This window comes from Loxodonta africana, chromosome 1, assembly GCF_030014295.1.
Source record: "Loxodonta africana isolate mLoxAfr1 chromosome 1, mLoxAfr1.hap2, whole genome shotgun sequence".
NCBI lineage: Eukaryota > Metazoa > Chordata > Mammalia > Proboscidea > Elephantidae > Loxodonta > Loxodonta africana.
In genome coordinates, this window is record NC_087342.1 from 162383026 (window position 1) to 162399466 (window position 16441).

The 16441-nt window shown below is 38.7% G+C and overlaps 1 protein-coding gene across 9 annotated transcripts in view; it reads right to left on the reverse strand.

Annotated features, from left to right (window-relative positions):
• COQ3 (coenzyme Q3, methyltransferase) overlaps positions 1–13768 on the reverse strand; it is a 37212-nt gene extending 23444 nt beyond the window's left edge. For 3 of the 9 annotated variants that reach the window (XM_064289174.1, XM_064289177.1, XM_064289171.1), the window contains exons 1-3: positions 13024–13137; positions 7128–7223; positions 463–559 (exon numbers count right to left, since the gene is read on the reverse strand). In XM_064289174.1, the coding sequence (XP_064145244.1) occupies positions 463–500 (38 nt within the window). In that variant the 5' untranslated portion in view covers positions 501–559; positions 7128–7223; positions 13024–13137. Of the gene's footprint in view, positions 1–462; positions 560–7127; positions 7224–10695; positions 12984–13023 lie in introns of those variants that run through there. The other 6 variants (XM_023543595.2, XM_010602376.3, XM_064289172.1 and 3 more) reach the window with 6 other exon arrangements.
• Positions 13769–16441: the final 2673 nt, after the last annotated feature.

A 16441-nucleotide genomic window follows, 5' to 3' on the forward strand; every position in this document is an offset into this window, starting at 1 on the left:
TTCCAAGTAATATGAATTTATATTAAAAATAAAATCCATCTCTGAATTTCTGTGTACTGGATGTATACCGGGAGCCCTGGTAGTGCAGTGGTTAAGCATTCAGCTGCTAACCAAAAGGTTGGCAGTTTGAATCCACCAACCACTCCTTGGAAATCCTGTGGAGCAATTCTACTCTGTCCTATAGGGTTGCTATGAGTCGGAATCAAATCGACCGCAATGGGTTTGGTTTTTTGGTTTTTGGATATAGGTTGTATTATTATATCAACTTCTGTGGGCTTAAAATTTTTCAAATTTAAAAGCTGTTGAAGGTAAATTAGTTAAAAATATTTAAATAAGTAAAATCAACCTTAATCAAAGCACATGAGCTATTATATACTGACAAGGTTGATTAAACACAATCATTACTAAACTACTGTTGCATATAATTCTGTAAATATTTATCATAGTAATAAACACACTCACCTGTAACTTTTCATTTTATTCAAATAGGCAAAGGTCATCCTATAGGAAACCCATCGTTTGATTTGAACAGTCCAACTAAGATGATTCTCTAAATAAGCTGAAAAAAATTATATGTACATGTAATAAGTACATGAATCCCTGATACTAACGTAACTGAAAAAAGTATTTTATATGGCAATACTATAAAAAAAAAAATGGCAATACTATGTTATACGACAATTGATAAACAAAAGAATTTTCTCCTTAATTTTGGATTTTACCCTAAAAAATAAAAGTCTTGTACCATCTTTCTCTAACCAGACATTTCCAAAACTATAACTAGCAAAAATAAGTAACATGTAAGTAAAAAATTATTATGACATTAGTTTTTGCAATCACATTGTGCTGCACAAAATCATAAAAAATGATATTCAAATAAAAACTATGCTACCTCTTAAACTAGGGTAATATTAATTCTGATATTATTTGTAAAAACCAGTTCAAATTCTGTCAATTACATGTTAGCTACCTGAAATTGATTTATACATATGCTCGATATTCTTCACAAAATAAAAAAATATATATTTTATGTGTATATACATTGTTATGTACTATATACAACACACAGGTACACACGTATATACACATACATACATCTTGGAATCCACACTAACCCAGTCTGCATGTTCAAACTAACACATAGCGACTTGCTTTATGAACAGGTTACTCTGCTGCAGAACATTCGTTTAATAAACATGTAGACAAAGTAGACTCCAAAGAATATTACCAGAGACAAAGAGGACACTGCATCATGATTAAAGGGACCATCCACCAAGAAAACAAACAATAGAATATAAAAACACATGAAACAAAAAACTGACAAAACTAGAAACAGACAAATCAAAAACTACAGCTGGGGACTTCACCACCACTCTCTAGTAACTGGTAGAATTGCTAGACAGAGAATCAGCAAAGATACAGAAGAACTGAACAACACTATCAACCACTAAGATCTAATTGAAATTTATAAAACGCTCCACTTAAACAACAACAGAATATACATTTTTTCAAGAATGCATGAGGCATTCATAAAAATAGACCATATCCTGGGACATAAAACAAATCTTCACAACTTTAAAAGAAGTGAAACATACAAAGTATATTCTCTGACTATAATGGAATCAAACTAGAGATAAATAATAGAAAGATAACATGAAAAGCTTCAAACACTTGGAAATAAAATAACACACTTGTAAACAATCCATGAGTCAAACAGAAAGACTCATAATTTAAAAAAAAAAAAAAAAATTTTTTTTTTTATTGAACTAACTTAAAAGGAAAATACAATATATAAGACTCTGTGGGGTGCAGCTAAAGCAGTACTTTAAGGAAAATTTATAGTACCAGATATTCATATTAGAAAACAACAAAGGTCTCAAATTAACAATCTAAGCGTCAACCTCAAGAAACAAGAAAAGAGAGAGCAAAATAAGACCAAAGCAATCAGAAGGAAGGAAATGATAAAGATAAAAGCAAAAATTTAAAACAGGAAAACAACAGAGAAGAATTAATCAAACCAAAAGTAGGTTCTTTGAAAAGGTAAACGAAATTGATAAACCTCCAATAAGAATAACAAAGACAGAAAGAGACCTAAATTGCCAATCCAACCAATCATAAATTAAAGAGAAGATATCACAACAGACCTGACAGACACCAAAAAGGATAGTAAGAGAATACTAAAACAAACAAAAAAAAACCTCTATGCACAGAAATTCTACAACATAGATAAAATGGACTAATTCCTTGGAAAAACAAACTACCAACACACATGCAAAATAATATAGATAACCTGAATAGTCCTATAACTATTTAAAAAACTGAATTCATAATTTAAAACTCTTTGAAAAATAAATCTCCAGGCTCAGGAACTGTCCCAAAGAAAAAGTAACAACCGGTTCTACGTAATCTCTTCCAGAAAAGAGAAGAGCAGGAATACTTCCCAATCCATTTTATGAAGCCAGCATGACTACGATATAAAAACCAGACACAGAACAGAAAAAGAAAACTACATAAACATACACAAAAGTTCTCAACAAAATATTAGCTACACAGTCCAGCAATGTATAAAAATAATAAAGCACAACCAAGTGGGATATATTCCAGCTATGCAGCACTAGTTCAATATTAGAAAATCAATTAAAGTAATCCACCATATTAACAATCTAAAGAAAGCCACACAATCATACTGACTGATGCAGACAGAGCATTTTACAAAATCTACCCCATTTATGATGAAAAACTCTCACCAAATGAAGAATAGAACTTCTTCGATCTAATAGAATTTGTACTAAATACCTAGAGTTCACATGATACTCAGTGGTGAAAGACTAAGTATTTTCCCTCTAAAAACAGGAATAAGGCAAGCATGTCCACTCTCACCACTTCTAGACAACATAGTACTAAAAGTACTATCCAGTGCAATAAGGCAAGAAAAGAAAACAAAAGGCATATAGAATGGAAAGGAAGAAATAAGCATCCTCATTTGCAGTTAACATGACTGCCTACACAGAAAATCTGAAGGAATAAAAAAATAAGTTAGCAAGGTCGCAGGGTACAAGGTCAACACACACACAAAAAAAATCAATCATGTTTCTATATACTAACAATGAGCAACTGCAAAGCAAAATTCAAACTGACATATGATTTAAAATCATTCTAAAGAGAATGAAATAATTTTATTGTTATACAAATATAACAAAATATGTACAAGATTGTTTCAAATCCACCCAGGGATACCACAGAAGAAAGGCCTGGTGATCTAATTCCATAAGATTACAGCCACTGAAAACCCTATGGAAAGTGGGGCCAAGATGGTGGCCCCTCTTACAACAAAGACCTGAAAAACCAAGTGAATCAATTATATATGACTATCTAGGAGCCCTGAACATTAAAGACAAAGTTCAGGAGTTGGACTGAGAGGCATGGGGAGACAGAGACAGTTCAGAAGCAGCAAAGAAGTGCCAGACCTGACCTAGCCAGCACCCTGAAGTCTGGATTGTTTGGTGAACATGGGCTGAGGCAAGCAGTAGTGCTCGGGACATGTTTTACCACATCAGGAGAAACTAAGTGGTGGAGAGTCTACACAAGCCTCCAGTACCAAGGGGAAGCAGCGCTGTATCTGTGCAACTTAAGAGCAAGTGTCTAACCTACCATGTGGGATCAAAATAACCCTTTCCCCTTTGGGACTTTCATGATGGAGAAGTGCCTCTCTTCCCCTCACCGGCCCCCTCCCCGCTCTGCTCTGGTGCCTGTCCAGCAGTGTTCAGAGGTTGCCACGCACCCTAGGCCGGAAGTGGGACCCATCGTGCCCAAGCCATTCTTCCAGCTTTGGTTGGGGGGAGGAACAAATAAATGAACAAACAAACAAAATGAAACTGGCAGTTCCCTATGCTGGAAGCTCAGGACTAGCTGTGCCCAAACCAGTCTCATGGCTTTAAAAAATTGCCATGCTCCCTAAGCCAGGAACTCAGGGCAGGCACAGCCCCTTTGCCTAGGCACAGGCATAAGGGGTCCACATACTTTGAATGTCTTTCACCCCACCTAGACCTGTGTGGGGCCATTCAGCAGTATAGGCACTCACTAGCATAGTACAACAGGGTATATACCCGAAGCCTGTTCTCAACTGCAACAGCTAGATTCGTGGCATTTGACACCACCAAGCCCATTAAGCAGGGTCCTCACCTACCCACATCTGAGGACTGGCAGCTTTACCCATTCCACCTAGCCACCCATGACAGAGGTCTGAGAATAAGTGGTGTCTCCCAGTTCTTACAGTCAACAGCATTGGGTCCTCAAATTCCGGCTGCCAAACCCACCCACCTACATGCTCTAAGGGACAGGGACACCCCTTCCACTTAGGCAGTCAGGGACAGCCATCAGCCCCCTGCTTTGCTCAGCACATAACCTCTTACTGCAGCCAGATATCTGTGCCTGCTCTAGTCACCCTTACGTAGCCCTGCTCGTCTAGGACTGTACGTCAGAGCCTGCACCACATACTTAGTGGCCGACAATCTGGACACCTGAGCTGAAGCCACACAAGAAAAGTAAACAAATTCTTGGGCTCAAATACCTAGTAGCATCTCTAATCACCTGGTGACAGGATGTGAGAGCTTCAAAGACAACACTAATCAATGTTGCTCACACACCCAGCCTATCTGGATATATCAAAACAAGAAGCTAGCACACAGTAAGAAAACAAAATAAATAAATACAATAACTTACTGATGGCTTGAAGACAAAAGTCAATATCAAATCACATAAAGAGGCAGACCATGATGGCCCCAGCAAGTGACCAAAAAACAAAAAAAGAAGAACCAGGAAACCTCCCAAAGGAAGATCAGGTCTTAGAATTACCAGAGGTGGAATTCAAAAGATTAATACACAGAGCTCTTCAAGAAATCAAGAAGGAGATCAGGCAAAACTCAGACCAAGCCAAGGAACATAGAGACAAAGCAACAGAGGAATTCAGGAAAGGTAAATAAGAGCAGAATGACAAATTTAACAGGACGCTAGAATCCACAGAGACAGCAAATAGAAATCCAGAAGATTAACAATAAAATTTCAGAATTAGACAACTCAACAGAAAGTCATAGGAGCAGAAATGAGGCAATGGAAGGCAGCATTAGTGAGATGGAAGATAATGCACTTGACACCAATTTATTTGAGGACAAATCAGATAAAAGGACTTTAGAAAATGAAGAAACCCTAAGAATTATGTGGGACTCTATCAAGAGGAATAACTGATGAGTGATTGGAGTACCAAAATGGGTGGGGGATAACAGAAAATACAGAGAGAATTGTTGAAAATTTGCCGGCAGAAAATTTCCGATTATCACGAAGGATGAGAAGATACCTACCCAAGAAGCTCACTGAACCCCAAAAGAAAGTTATCGAGACATATTATAATCCAACTTGCCAAACCAAAAATAGAGACAATTTTAAGAGTGACTAGGGATAAATGAAAAGTCACCCACAAAGGAGAGCCAATTAAACTAAACTCTGACTACTCAGCAGAAACCATGCAGTCAAGAAGACAATGGGATGACATATATAAAGCCTTGAAGGAAAAAAATTGCCAGCCAAGAATTATATATCCAGCAAAACTGTCTCTCAAATATGAAGCTGAAATTAGGGCATTTCCAGACAAACAGAAGTTAAGGAAATTTGTAAAAACCAAACCAAAATTACAAAAAATTCTAAAGGGAGTCTTCCGGCTAGAGAATCAATAATATCAGATAACAACCCAAGACACAAACTAACAGAAAAACTAAACAAACCTATAGCAAAAGAGGCTAAAGAGGCAATAAAAAAAAGTCCTCAAAAAAAAAAAAAAAAGCCCTGGCCATGATGGCTTCACTGGAGAATTCTGCCGAACTTTCAAAGAGTTAACACCACTACTACTAAAGGTATTTCAGAGCATAGAAAAGGATGGAATACTCCCGGACTCAATCTATGAAGCCAGCATAACTCTGATACCAAAACAACATAAAGACACCATAAAAAAAGAAAATTACAGACCAATATGCTTCATGAACACAGATGCAAAAATGCTCACCAAAATTCTAACCAACAGAATTCAACAACACATCCAAAAAAATAATTCATCATTACGAAGTGGAATTCAGAAGGGATGGGTCAACATTAGAAAAACAATCAATGTAATCCATCATATAAATAAAACAAAAGATAAGAACCACATGATCTTATCAATCAATGCAGAAAAGGCATTTGACAAAGTCCAACAACAATTTATGATAAAAACTCTCAGCAAAATAGGAGCAGCAAGGAAGTTCCTTGACATAGTAAAGGGCATTTTACAAAGCCAATGGCCAACATTATCCTAAACAGAGAGAGTCTGAAATCATTCCCCTTGAGAATGGGAACCCGACAAGGATGCCCTTTATCACCATTCTTATTCGATACTGTGCTAGAGGTCCTAGCCAGAGCAATAAGGCAAGAAAAAGAAATAAAGTGCATCCACATTGGTAAGGAAGAAGTAAAAGTATCCCCATTTGCAGATGATATGGTCTTACACAGAAAACCCCAAAGAATCCACAAGAAAACTACTGGAACTAATAGAAGATTCAGCAAAGTATCAGGATGCAAGATAAACATACAAAAATTAGTTGGATTCCTCTACATCAACAAAGAGAACTTCAAAAAGGAAATCACCAAATCAATACCAATTACAATAGTCCCCAAGAAAATAAAATAATTAAGAATACATCTAACCAGAGACATAAAAGACCCATACAAAGAAAACTACAAGACACTACTGCAAGAAACCAAAAGAGACCACATAAATGGAAAAATATACCATGCTTATGGATAGGAAGGCTCAACATTGTGAAAATGTCAGTTCTACCTAAAGCAATCTACAGATACAATGCAATCCTGATCCAAATTCCAATAATATTTTTTAATGAGATGGAGAAAGGGAAGGAAAGGAAAGAGGCCCTGGATAAGTAAGCATCACTGAATAACAAGAACAAAGTGGGAGGCCTAACACTACCTGATTTTAGAACCTATTATACCGCCACAGTTGTCAAAACAGCCTGGTACTGGTACAATAACAGATACACAAACTAATGCAACACAACTGAGAATCCAGAGGTAAATTCATTCACCTATGAGCAGCTGGTATTTGATGAAGGCTCAAAGTCCACTAAATGGGGAAAAGTCGGTCACTTTAACAAATGGTGCTGACATAACTGGATGTCCATCTGCAAAAAAAAAAAAAAATGAAACAAGACCCATACCTAACACCATGTACAAAAACTAACTCAAAATGGATCAAAGACCTAAATATAAAATCTAAAATGATAAAGACCATGGAAGAAAAAGTAGGGACAACACTAGGAGCCCTAATACATGGCATAAACAGAATATAAACCATATCTAACAATGCACAAACACCAGAAGGGAAACTAGGTAACTGGGACCTTGTAAAAAACAGATGCTTATGCTCATCAAAAGACTTCACCAAAAGAGTGAAAAGACAACCTACAGACGGGGAAAAAATTTTTGGCTACAACATATTCGATCAGGGTCTAATCTCTAAAATCTACAAAACCAAACCAAACCAAACCCGGTGCTGTCGAGTCAATTCCGACTCATAGTGACCCTATAGGACAGAGTAGAACTGCTCCATAGAGTTTCCAAGGACCATCTGATGGATTCGAACTGCTGACCCTTTGGTTAGCAGCCGTAGCACTTAACCACTATGCCACCAGGGTTTCCTAAAATCTACAAGACACTGCAAAACCTCAACAACAAAAAGACAAATAACCCAATTAAAAAATGGCCAAGGATATGAACAGGCACTTCACCAAAGAAGACATTCAGGCAGCTAACAGATACATGAGGAAATGTTCACGATCATTAGCCATCAAAAAAAAAAAAAAATTTTTTTTTTTTTGAGGAATGCAAATCAAAACTACAGTGAGATACCATCTCACCCCAACAAGACTGGCACTAATCCAAAAAAACACAAAACAATAAATGTTGGAGAGGTTGTGGAGAGACTGGAACACTTATGCACTGCTGGTGGGAATGTAAAATGGTACAACCACTTTGGAAATTGATTTGGTACTTCCTTAAAAATCTAGAAATAACAGTACCAAACGATCCAGCAATCCCACTCCTTGGAATATATCGTAGAGAAATAAGAGCCTTAACTTGAACAGATATATGCACACCCATGTTCGCTGCAGTACTTTTCACACAAAAAGATGGAAACAACCTAGGTGCCCACCAACAGACAGATAAACAAATCATGGTACATACATACAATGGAATACTACGTGACGATAAAGAACAAAGAACAATAATGAATCCAAGAAACATCTAACGACATGGATGAATCTGGAAGGCATTATGCTGAATGAAATTAGTCAGTCACAAAAGAACAAATATCGTATGAGACCACTATTATAAGAACTCAAAAAGTTTAAACACGGAAGAAAACGTTCTCTGATGGTTATGAGGATGGGGAGGGAGAGAAAGGGGAATTTACTAGCTATATGGCAGACAAGAGTCATCTTAGGTGAAGGGAAAGACAACACACAATATAGGCGAAGTGAGCACAACTGGACTAAATCAAAAGCTAAGAAGTTTCCTGAACACAACCAAACACTTTGAGGGACAGAGTAGCTGGGGCTGGGGTCTGGGGACCATGGTTTCAGGGGACATCTAGGTCTACTGGCATAACAAAGTTTATTAAGAAAATGTTCTGTATCCTACTTTGGTGAGTCCAGAGGCAGGATGAGAAGGCAGGAAGGGACAGGAGCTGGTTGGATGGACATGGGAAACCCAGGGTGGAAAGGGGGAATGTGCTGTGACATTACAGGGATTACAACTAGGTCACATAACAGTACGTGTATAAATTTTTGCATAAGAAATTAACTTGAGCTGTAAACTTTCACCCAAAGCACAATAAAAAAGAAAGAAAACCCTATGGAGCACAGTTGTACTCTGACACATACAGGGTCACCATGAGATATAATCTACTTGACAGCAATGGTTTGGTTTGTTTTTTTGGTACAGGATCTATGTGCTAAAAATTATAAAATGCTGACAAAAGATAGCAAAGACATAAGAAATGAAGAGAAAGGCTGTGTTCATAAATTGGAAGATTCAACATAGTAAAGATGTCAGTTATCCCCAAATTGATCTATCAAAATCCCAACAGCTTTTCCTTCTGTTTTTTTGTAGAGAGGGCACTGGGTTTTGGGAGGCAAGGTGATTCTAAAACTTAAATAGTTAGGCAAAAGAAACAGAAGAGCTAAACAATACTGAAAAAGAAAAATTCAGCTGCAGGAAACACACTACCCAATTTTAAGACTATATAGCTACAGTAATCAAAACAGTGTGGGATTAGAGGAGTGACAGACACACAGACCAATGGAACAGGAGCAAGTCCAGAAACAGACCCATGCAACTTCACCTAACTGATTTTTGAAAAAGGTGCAAAGGCAATCCAACGGAGAAAGAACAGCCTTTTCAATAAACGGTGTTGAAACAACTGGACTTCCATTGACAAAAAAAAAAAAAAGAACTTCAACGTAAGTCTCGTATCTTGTGCAAAAATGAACTAAAAATGAATCACAGATCTAAATGCAAAATTCCAAAACCACAAAACTTTTAGAAGCAAATATGGAGGAAAATATTCATGGCCTAAGGTTGGACAAAGAGCTGTTACACATAATACCAAAAGTAAAATCCACAAGAGAAAAACTTGATAAACTGGACTGAGTCAAAATTGTAAATTTTTGTTCTGTAAAAGGCCCTGTCAAGAAAGAGAAAAGACAAGTCACAGGTTGGGAGGAAATATCTGTAAAACACATACCCCACAAAGGTCTTATACCTAGAATATATAAGGAACTCTAAATTCAACTGTAAAAATAAACAAATGAGTAAAAACAAAAACTCCACAAGCAATCCAATTATAAATGGGCAAAAGATATAAAGAGATACTTCAGAGAGGATATAAAGATGGCAAATAAGCACATGAAGAAATGTTCAATATCATTAACCATTGTTGTTGCTGTCGGCTACACTAATCGTTGCTGTTGGGTGCTGTCCAGTGGACTCCAACTCATAGCAACCCTACAGGACAGAGCAGAACTGCCCCATAGGGTTTTCTTGGCTGTAGTCTTTATTGGAGCAGATCGCCAGGACTTTCTCCTGCAGAGCCACTGGGTGAATTGGAACCAACAAACTTTCAGTTAGCAGCCTAGTGCTTAACCACTGCACCACCAGGGCTCCTGCATTAACCATTGCTGTTGTGTGCTGTTGAGTCAATTCAGGCTCATAGTCACTCTATAGGACAGAATAGAACTGCCCCATAGGGCCTCCAAGGCTGTAAATCTTTACTGAAACTGACTGCCACATCTTTCTCCTGCGGAGCAGTTGGTGGGTTCCAACTGCTGATTAGCAGCCAAGTTCTTTAATCACTACACCACCAGGGCTCCTTATATAGAAGGTAGTGAAATCCAAATAAGATCTGTAGTTTAGTTAATAGTATTGTACCAGTGTCAATTTCCTGGCTTTGACAGTGTACTATGGTTATGTAAGATGGCATTCCTGAGGAAGGCTGGCTGAAGTATTAGGTAACTATTGTCTTACTTATCTAGTGCTGCTATAACAGAAATACCACAACTGAGAGCTTTAACAAACAGAAATTTACTTTCTCACAGTTTAAGAGGCTAGAAGTCCAAATTCAGGCTGCCGGCTCTAGGGGAAGGCTTTCTCTGTTAACTCTGGAGGAAGGTCCTTGCCTCTTCTGAGCTTCCGCTCCTGGGAATCTTCATGTGGCTCAGCATCTCTCTTCCTCTGTCTCTGGTCTGCTCCTTGTTTAATCTCTTTTACATCTCAAAGAAATGGACTCAAAATGCCTAACGCTGCTTCGTTAACTTAAAAAAGATAGCTCATTCCCAAATGGGCTTATAACCACAGGCATGGAGGTTAGGATTTATAACACATTTTTGGGGAACATAATTCAACCCATAAATCTATGTTTGCAACTTCTTATGAGTCTTATTTCAAAATAAAAAGTTTCTTTATTTATTAAAAAGTACAAAGTAGCTCATTACAAAGTATTTCTCCTGTCCCTAACTCTAGTCATCCAGTTTCCCTCTCTGGAGGCAACCAATGTTACCAAATTTTTGTGTATGCTTCCAGAGATGTTTTATGCACATGCAACCATTTTTTGAATCCATTTCTCTCTTATTTTATACAAAGTGTAGCACAATGTATGTTCTTCGGCACATTGTTTTACTTACCTGTCTTGGAGACTATTTCATTACAGACTATAACCAAATCCAAACCAAACCAACTCCCATCAAGTTGATTACAACTCACAGGGACCCTATAGGACAGAGTAGAGCTGCCCCATAGGGCTTCCAAGGAGTGGCTGGTGGATCTGAACCGCCGGTCTTTTGGTTAGCATAAAGAGCTTCCTATTTTTTCTTTACAGCTACATGGTAATCCATAATTTAAGCAGTCTCCTATTGATGGACATTTATTTCCAATTTTTTGCTTACTAAAAACCTGAGATTGAATTACATGGGTAATTTCATATATGTTTGAGTGTACCTGTTGGTAAAGTCTCAAGAATTGCTGTGTATGTTTGTAAGCTTGTAACTGCCACCCATGGACGTTCTTTGCAGCCCCATGGGCAATATCTTAGAAAGTCTAGTGCTGGTTTCCCCACATTTCCACCAACACAATGAGCTATGAAACATTTTTATCTTTGCTAATCCAACAGGTAAAAATGGTATCTCAGTGTAAAGTTTATTTTACCATGTGTGTGGTTAAGCAACCTTTCTTAATTTTAATGGCCATTTATATTTCATGTCTTGCCTTTTCACAGTCTCTGCACATTTTTCTTCTCCATTCTTTATGTTTTTTATTATTATTATTTTTTTAATAGGCCCATCACAGCCTGGTCCCAGGCCATTTCAATATTCTCAAAAGTTTCTATTTATTAATACAGATATTTGTACTTCTGGGGTTTTGCTCAAGTAAATCTCTCTTCCACCAACTGTATCTGAACTACCTTTTAAGACCTAGTTCAAATTGTCATCTGTATTATATAAGGAACTTGTAAACACAGATTGTGATATATAGAGGGAACAGAGATACAACAAAATTTTAAGTGATTATTTGTGATGGAGATAATCACCTTCTTTACACTTTCTTTTCCTGAACATTTCCCAGTAAACACATTCCTTGTTATAATCCGAAATTTTAAAATAATACAGAACTATTTCCAGATTTTGGGGGGTGAATGCAAATTGAGTTTTTTTAAAAAAGAGATTCTTGAGGTATCATTCGTTTTTAAATACCCAGTGCCTAAAAAACGGTTCCTGACATACACCCGTAAACATCGACTGCTGCCGAGTCGATTCCGACTCATAGCGACCGTACAGCACAGAGCAGAACTGCCCGATAGGGTTTCCAGGGAGCGCCTGGTGGATTCCAACTGCCGACCTTTTGGTTAGCCAAACACTTAACCACTACACCACCAGGGTTTCCTCCTGACATTCAGTACGTGTTAAATGACTTTCGTGTAATAATCAGACTGTCGCCTCTAAGCACCAAGTTCAGTGTGATTATTTTCTTGATCTTAACTGCCGATATAATTATGAAACAGCAGCTCGTGCGACTTTCCAGCCCCCGCAAAAAAACGAAGCACGACCAAGAGACTCCCGCCGACATAAAGTGGATCGCCGGCCCCGGGGCTGCAAGTTCAACCAAGATCAGGTGAAGGTCGTTCGATGCAAGGTGGAGGCCCGCGATCAGAGCCTATCCCCGGCAGGACCTGGTCTTCAACTTTTTCCCTCGCCTTTGAGAAGTGGAGGGGTGTTCCACCGGGATTAACGGCCGGAACAGAAGCCGTAGGTTGTGCGCTGATGGAGCCCAGAACCGTCCGAGGCACTCCTCCGCGCCTGCGCAGCACCGCCGGCCCCCCTCCGCCCCGCCCCGCACTGTGGATTGCGTGAGGGACCCCCACACACTCACCCGGCGAGGTTAGGCAGGGGCAGTCGGCCAGTGTGCGCCAGCATCCAGACCCAAACACTCCTAAAAAGCGATCCCTAGACGAGCTCAGACAGCGGCCTCCCAACATCGCGACAGAAAGGATCCACCCCTTTTTCCGGTCCCTCCCGCAAAGGAGTCCCAGCAGAAAAGTTCCGGGATTCACCCTCGCGCGGTCGGAGAGGACTTAATCATGGTTGTATTATTAACGAATATTATGTATGTGTCGCTATCTATACTCTTCATGCTCAACATCTGGCAAACTGTGGACGCAATGAAGCTATGAATGTTTCTGTTGCTTATACCATGGCTTTTGATATTTTCATTTATGCCTATTCCTATTTGACCACTCCAAACGTAATCAAGAGCTAGCCATCAGTCATCCCACTGTTACATAATCTTTCACCCCTGTGTAGCCCTAATTTCAGTATTTTCCAGATGTCTCTCCAAGGACATTTACACTCCTGTAAAACACTGGCCCTAACGCTTGGAATCACAAAACTATGAAAGCATTTCTTCTCTAAGGGTAGAAAGTTTCCCCTTTCAAGGCATTCAAATATCAGAGGACCAATTTTGAAATCATTCTACATTTTCAATATGAAAGCTCCAATTGTTAAGGATTGTTGGAATTGGCTTAATTTACTGCTCAGCTATAGTCGTCCAAGGTGCCCTGATGGTGCAACGGTTAAGTGCTGGGCTGCTAACAGGCAGGTGGTTTGAAACCACCACTTAAAAAAAAAAAAAAAAAAAAAAAAAAAAAAAAACCACTGCCATCAAATTGATTTCACTCATAGCAACCCTGTAAAACAAGCGCAGAACTGCCCCAGAGGGTTTCCAAGGAGCGCCTGGTGGATTTGAACTGCTGACCTTTTGGTTAGCACCCAAACTCTTAACCACTATACCACCACGGTTTAAAAGACCTGGCGATCTGCTCCCTGTAAGGATTTCAGCCTAGGAAACCCTGTGCAACAGCTCTATTCTGTAGTACAGGGTCGCTATGAATCAGAATGGACAGCACACAATAGTCGTTCACTTACAGCTCCTTAGTTAAAATACTGACTTCCTCTTAAAGAGCTGTTGCAGACTTTTTCAGTAGCTAAGACAGTGGCTAACGAACAGGCTCAAACATAGTACTGATCGTGAAGATGGCAAAGGACCCGGCAATGTTTCATTATTTTGTACATAAAGTCGCTAAGAGTCGACGCCCACTGCATGGCAACTAACATGTCCCCTCTGCGCTCCTCTCAGATACTTGACCATCTCTCCAACTGAAGGCAGAAAGCTCTGTGCAGAAGAAAAATTAGCATGTTAAAATGTGTTGCAGTGACAGATCCAAGAAAAAAGCAAAATGCAAGTATGATTAAATAAAGATCTAAGAACCTCATTTAAATACATTTCTTTGTACCATCTCACTGGGCTTCAAAGCCTTGTCACTATAGTTTCAGTTCAACGACAAAAGCAAATGGTGATTTGCCTTAATACTGATACGAAACAAAAGCCCTTGAACCTACATAAATTATTTGGTCCAGATATGCAAAACTAGCTCATAGTATTTTTCTATACCAATATCAACATAATGATTTCCATTGGCCTTTAAATCTCAATTGTGTTGTCAAGACTAGTGTTCTTATGGGGTCTGTACCTATTGTTGGGAGATATTTCCCAGACTATTGCTATGTTCTTATCCATAAATGGGTTGTAGTGTCTACATTTTGTTAGAAATCTGAAATCGACTTAAAATTTGTAAATCAATTTTGTGATTTTATACACACACAATTTTTTAATTCACTTTAAGGGATTTTAAAATGCTCCCTTACAGCTAAAAAGTTTTGTCTCTTTGAGATGCATATACCACTATATCTACTAAGAATTTAACCGGCAAATTTTAATATTTAATCCAAAATTCTGCATAAATTGGTAACTTAAGTGTAATTCTAACTTAAATTATCATAATCAGATGTAGCAGCTTTAACATATGGTGTATTTACTAGAAAGCTCTATGGATGATACCTGATAAACTTGTATAGTATAGAAGTATAACTCATTTGTGTCCTATTTTCAGAGCTAATAAAAAGCCTACTTTCTCATTTAGGTTTGAGATGTTACAGCCAAATTCTACTTAAAATTGAAGAACTTAAGGGCTGTAAGTGTCCAAGACTTATAAAAAAAACAAAATTACTGCCATGAAGTCTGATTCATAGTGACCCTACAGGACAGAGTAGAACTGCCCCATAGTGTTTCCAGGGCTGTAAATCTTTATGGAAACAGACTACCACATCGTTCTCCCACGGAGTGGCTAACGGGTTCTAACTGCCAACCTCTCAGTTAGCAGCCTACTGCTTTAATCACAGTTCCACCAGTGCTCCCTGTCCAAGACTTATAATCTAATTCCTCCCTTATTTAGTTGAAAAATTGAGGCCCACAGTGATTTCAAAACATATCAAGTAGCAAAGCCAGGTCAAGCCAATGAATCAAACAGTATTTTCATTAAGCCATAATTAGTACATTTTAGAAACCTGAACATTTTAATTTATATACAAAAAACTCAGTTTAATAGTAAAGGCTTCCCAGCACAACTTGTCCAAGGCAAGGTCATGGGAGCTCCACAGACATATCCAGACTCCCTAAGGGACCAAATTACTGGGCTGAGGGCTCTGGGGACCATGGTCTTGGGGAACATCTAGCTCAGCTGGCATAACATAGTTTATATAGTAAATGTTGTACATTCTACTTTGGTGAGTAGCATCTGGGGTCTTAAAAAGCTTGTCAGCGGCCATCTAAGATACTCCAGCGGTCTCAACCCATCTGAGCAAGGAAGAATGAAGAAAAACCAAAGACAAAGGGAAAGATTAGTTCAAAGGACTAATGAACCACAACCACTACAGCGTCCACCAGACTGAGTCCAGCACAACTAGAAGGTGCCCGGTGACTACCATGGACTGCCCTGACAGAGATCACAACACAGGGTCCCAGAGAGAGCTGGAGAAAAATGTTGAACAAAATTCTAACTCACAGAAAAAAAAAAAGACCAGACTTACTGGTCTGACAGAGACTGGAGAAACCCTCAAAGTATGGCCCCCGGAGACCCTTATAGCTCAGTAATGAAGTCACTCCTGAGGTTCACCCTTCAGCCAAAGATTAGACAGGCCTATAAAACAAAACGAGACTAAATGGGCGCACCAGCCCAGGGGCAACGAACGAGGAGGCAGGAGGTGACAGGAAAGCTGGTAATGGGGAATTCGAGGTCAAGTGGGGGAGAGTGTTGACATGCCATGAGGTTGGCAACCAATGTCATAAAATAATATGTGTAGAAATTGATCAATGAGAAACTTGCTCTGTAAAATTTCATCTAAAGTACAATTAAAAAAAAGTAAAGGCTTCCACAAAGCATATTGTAGGGACT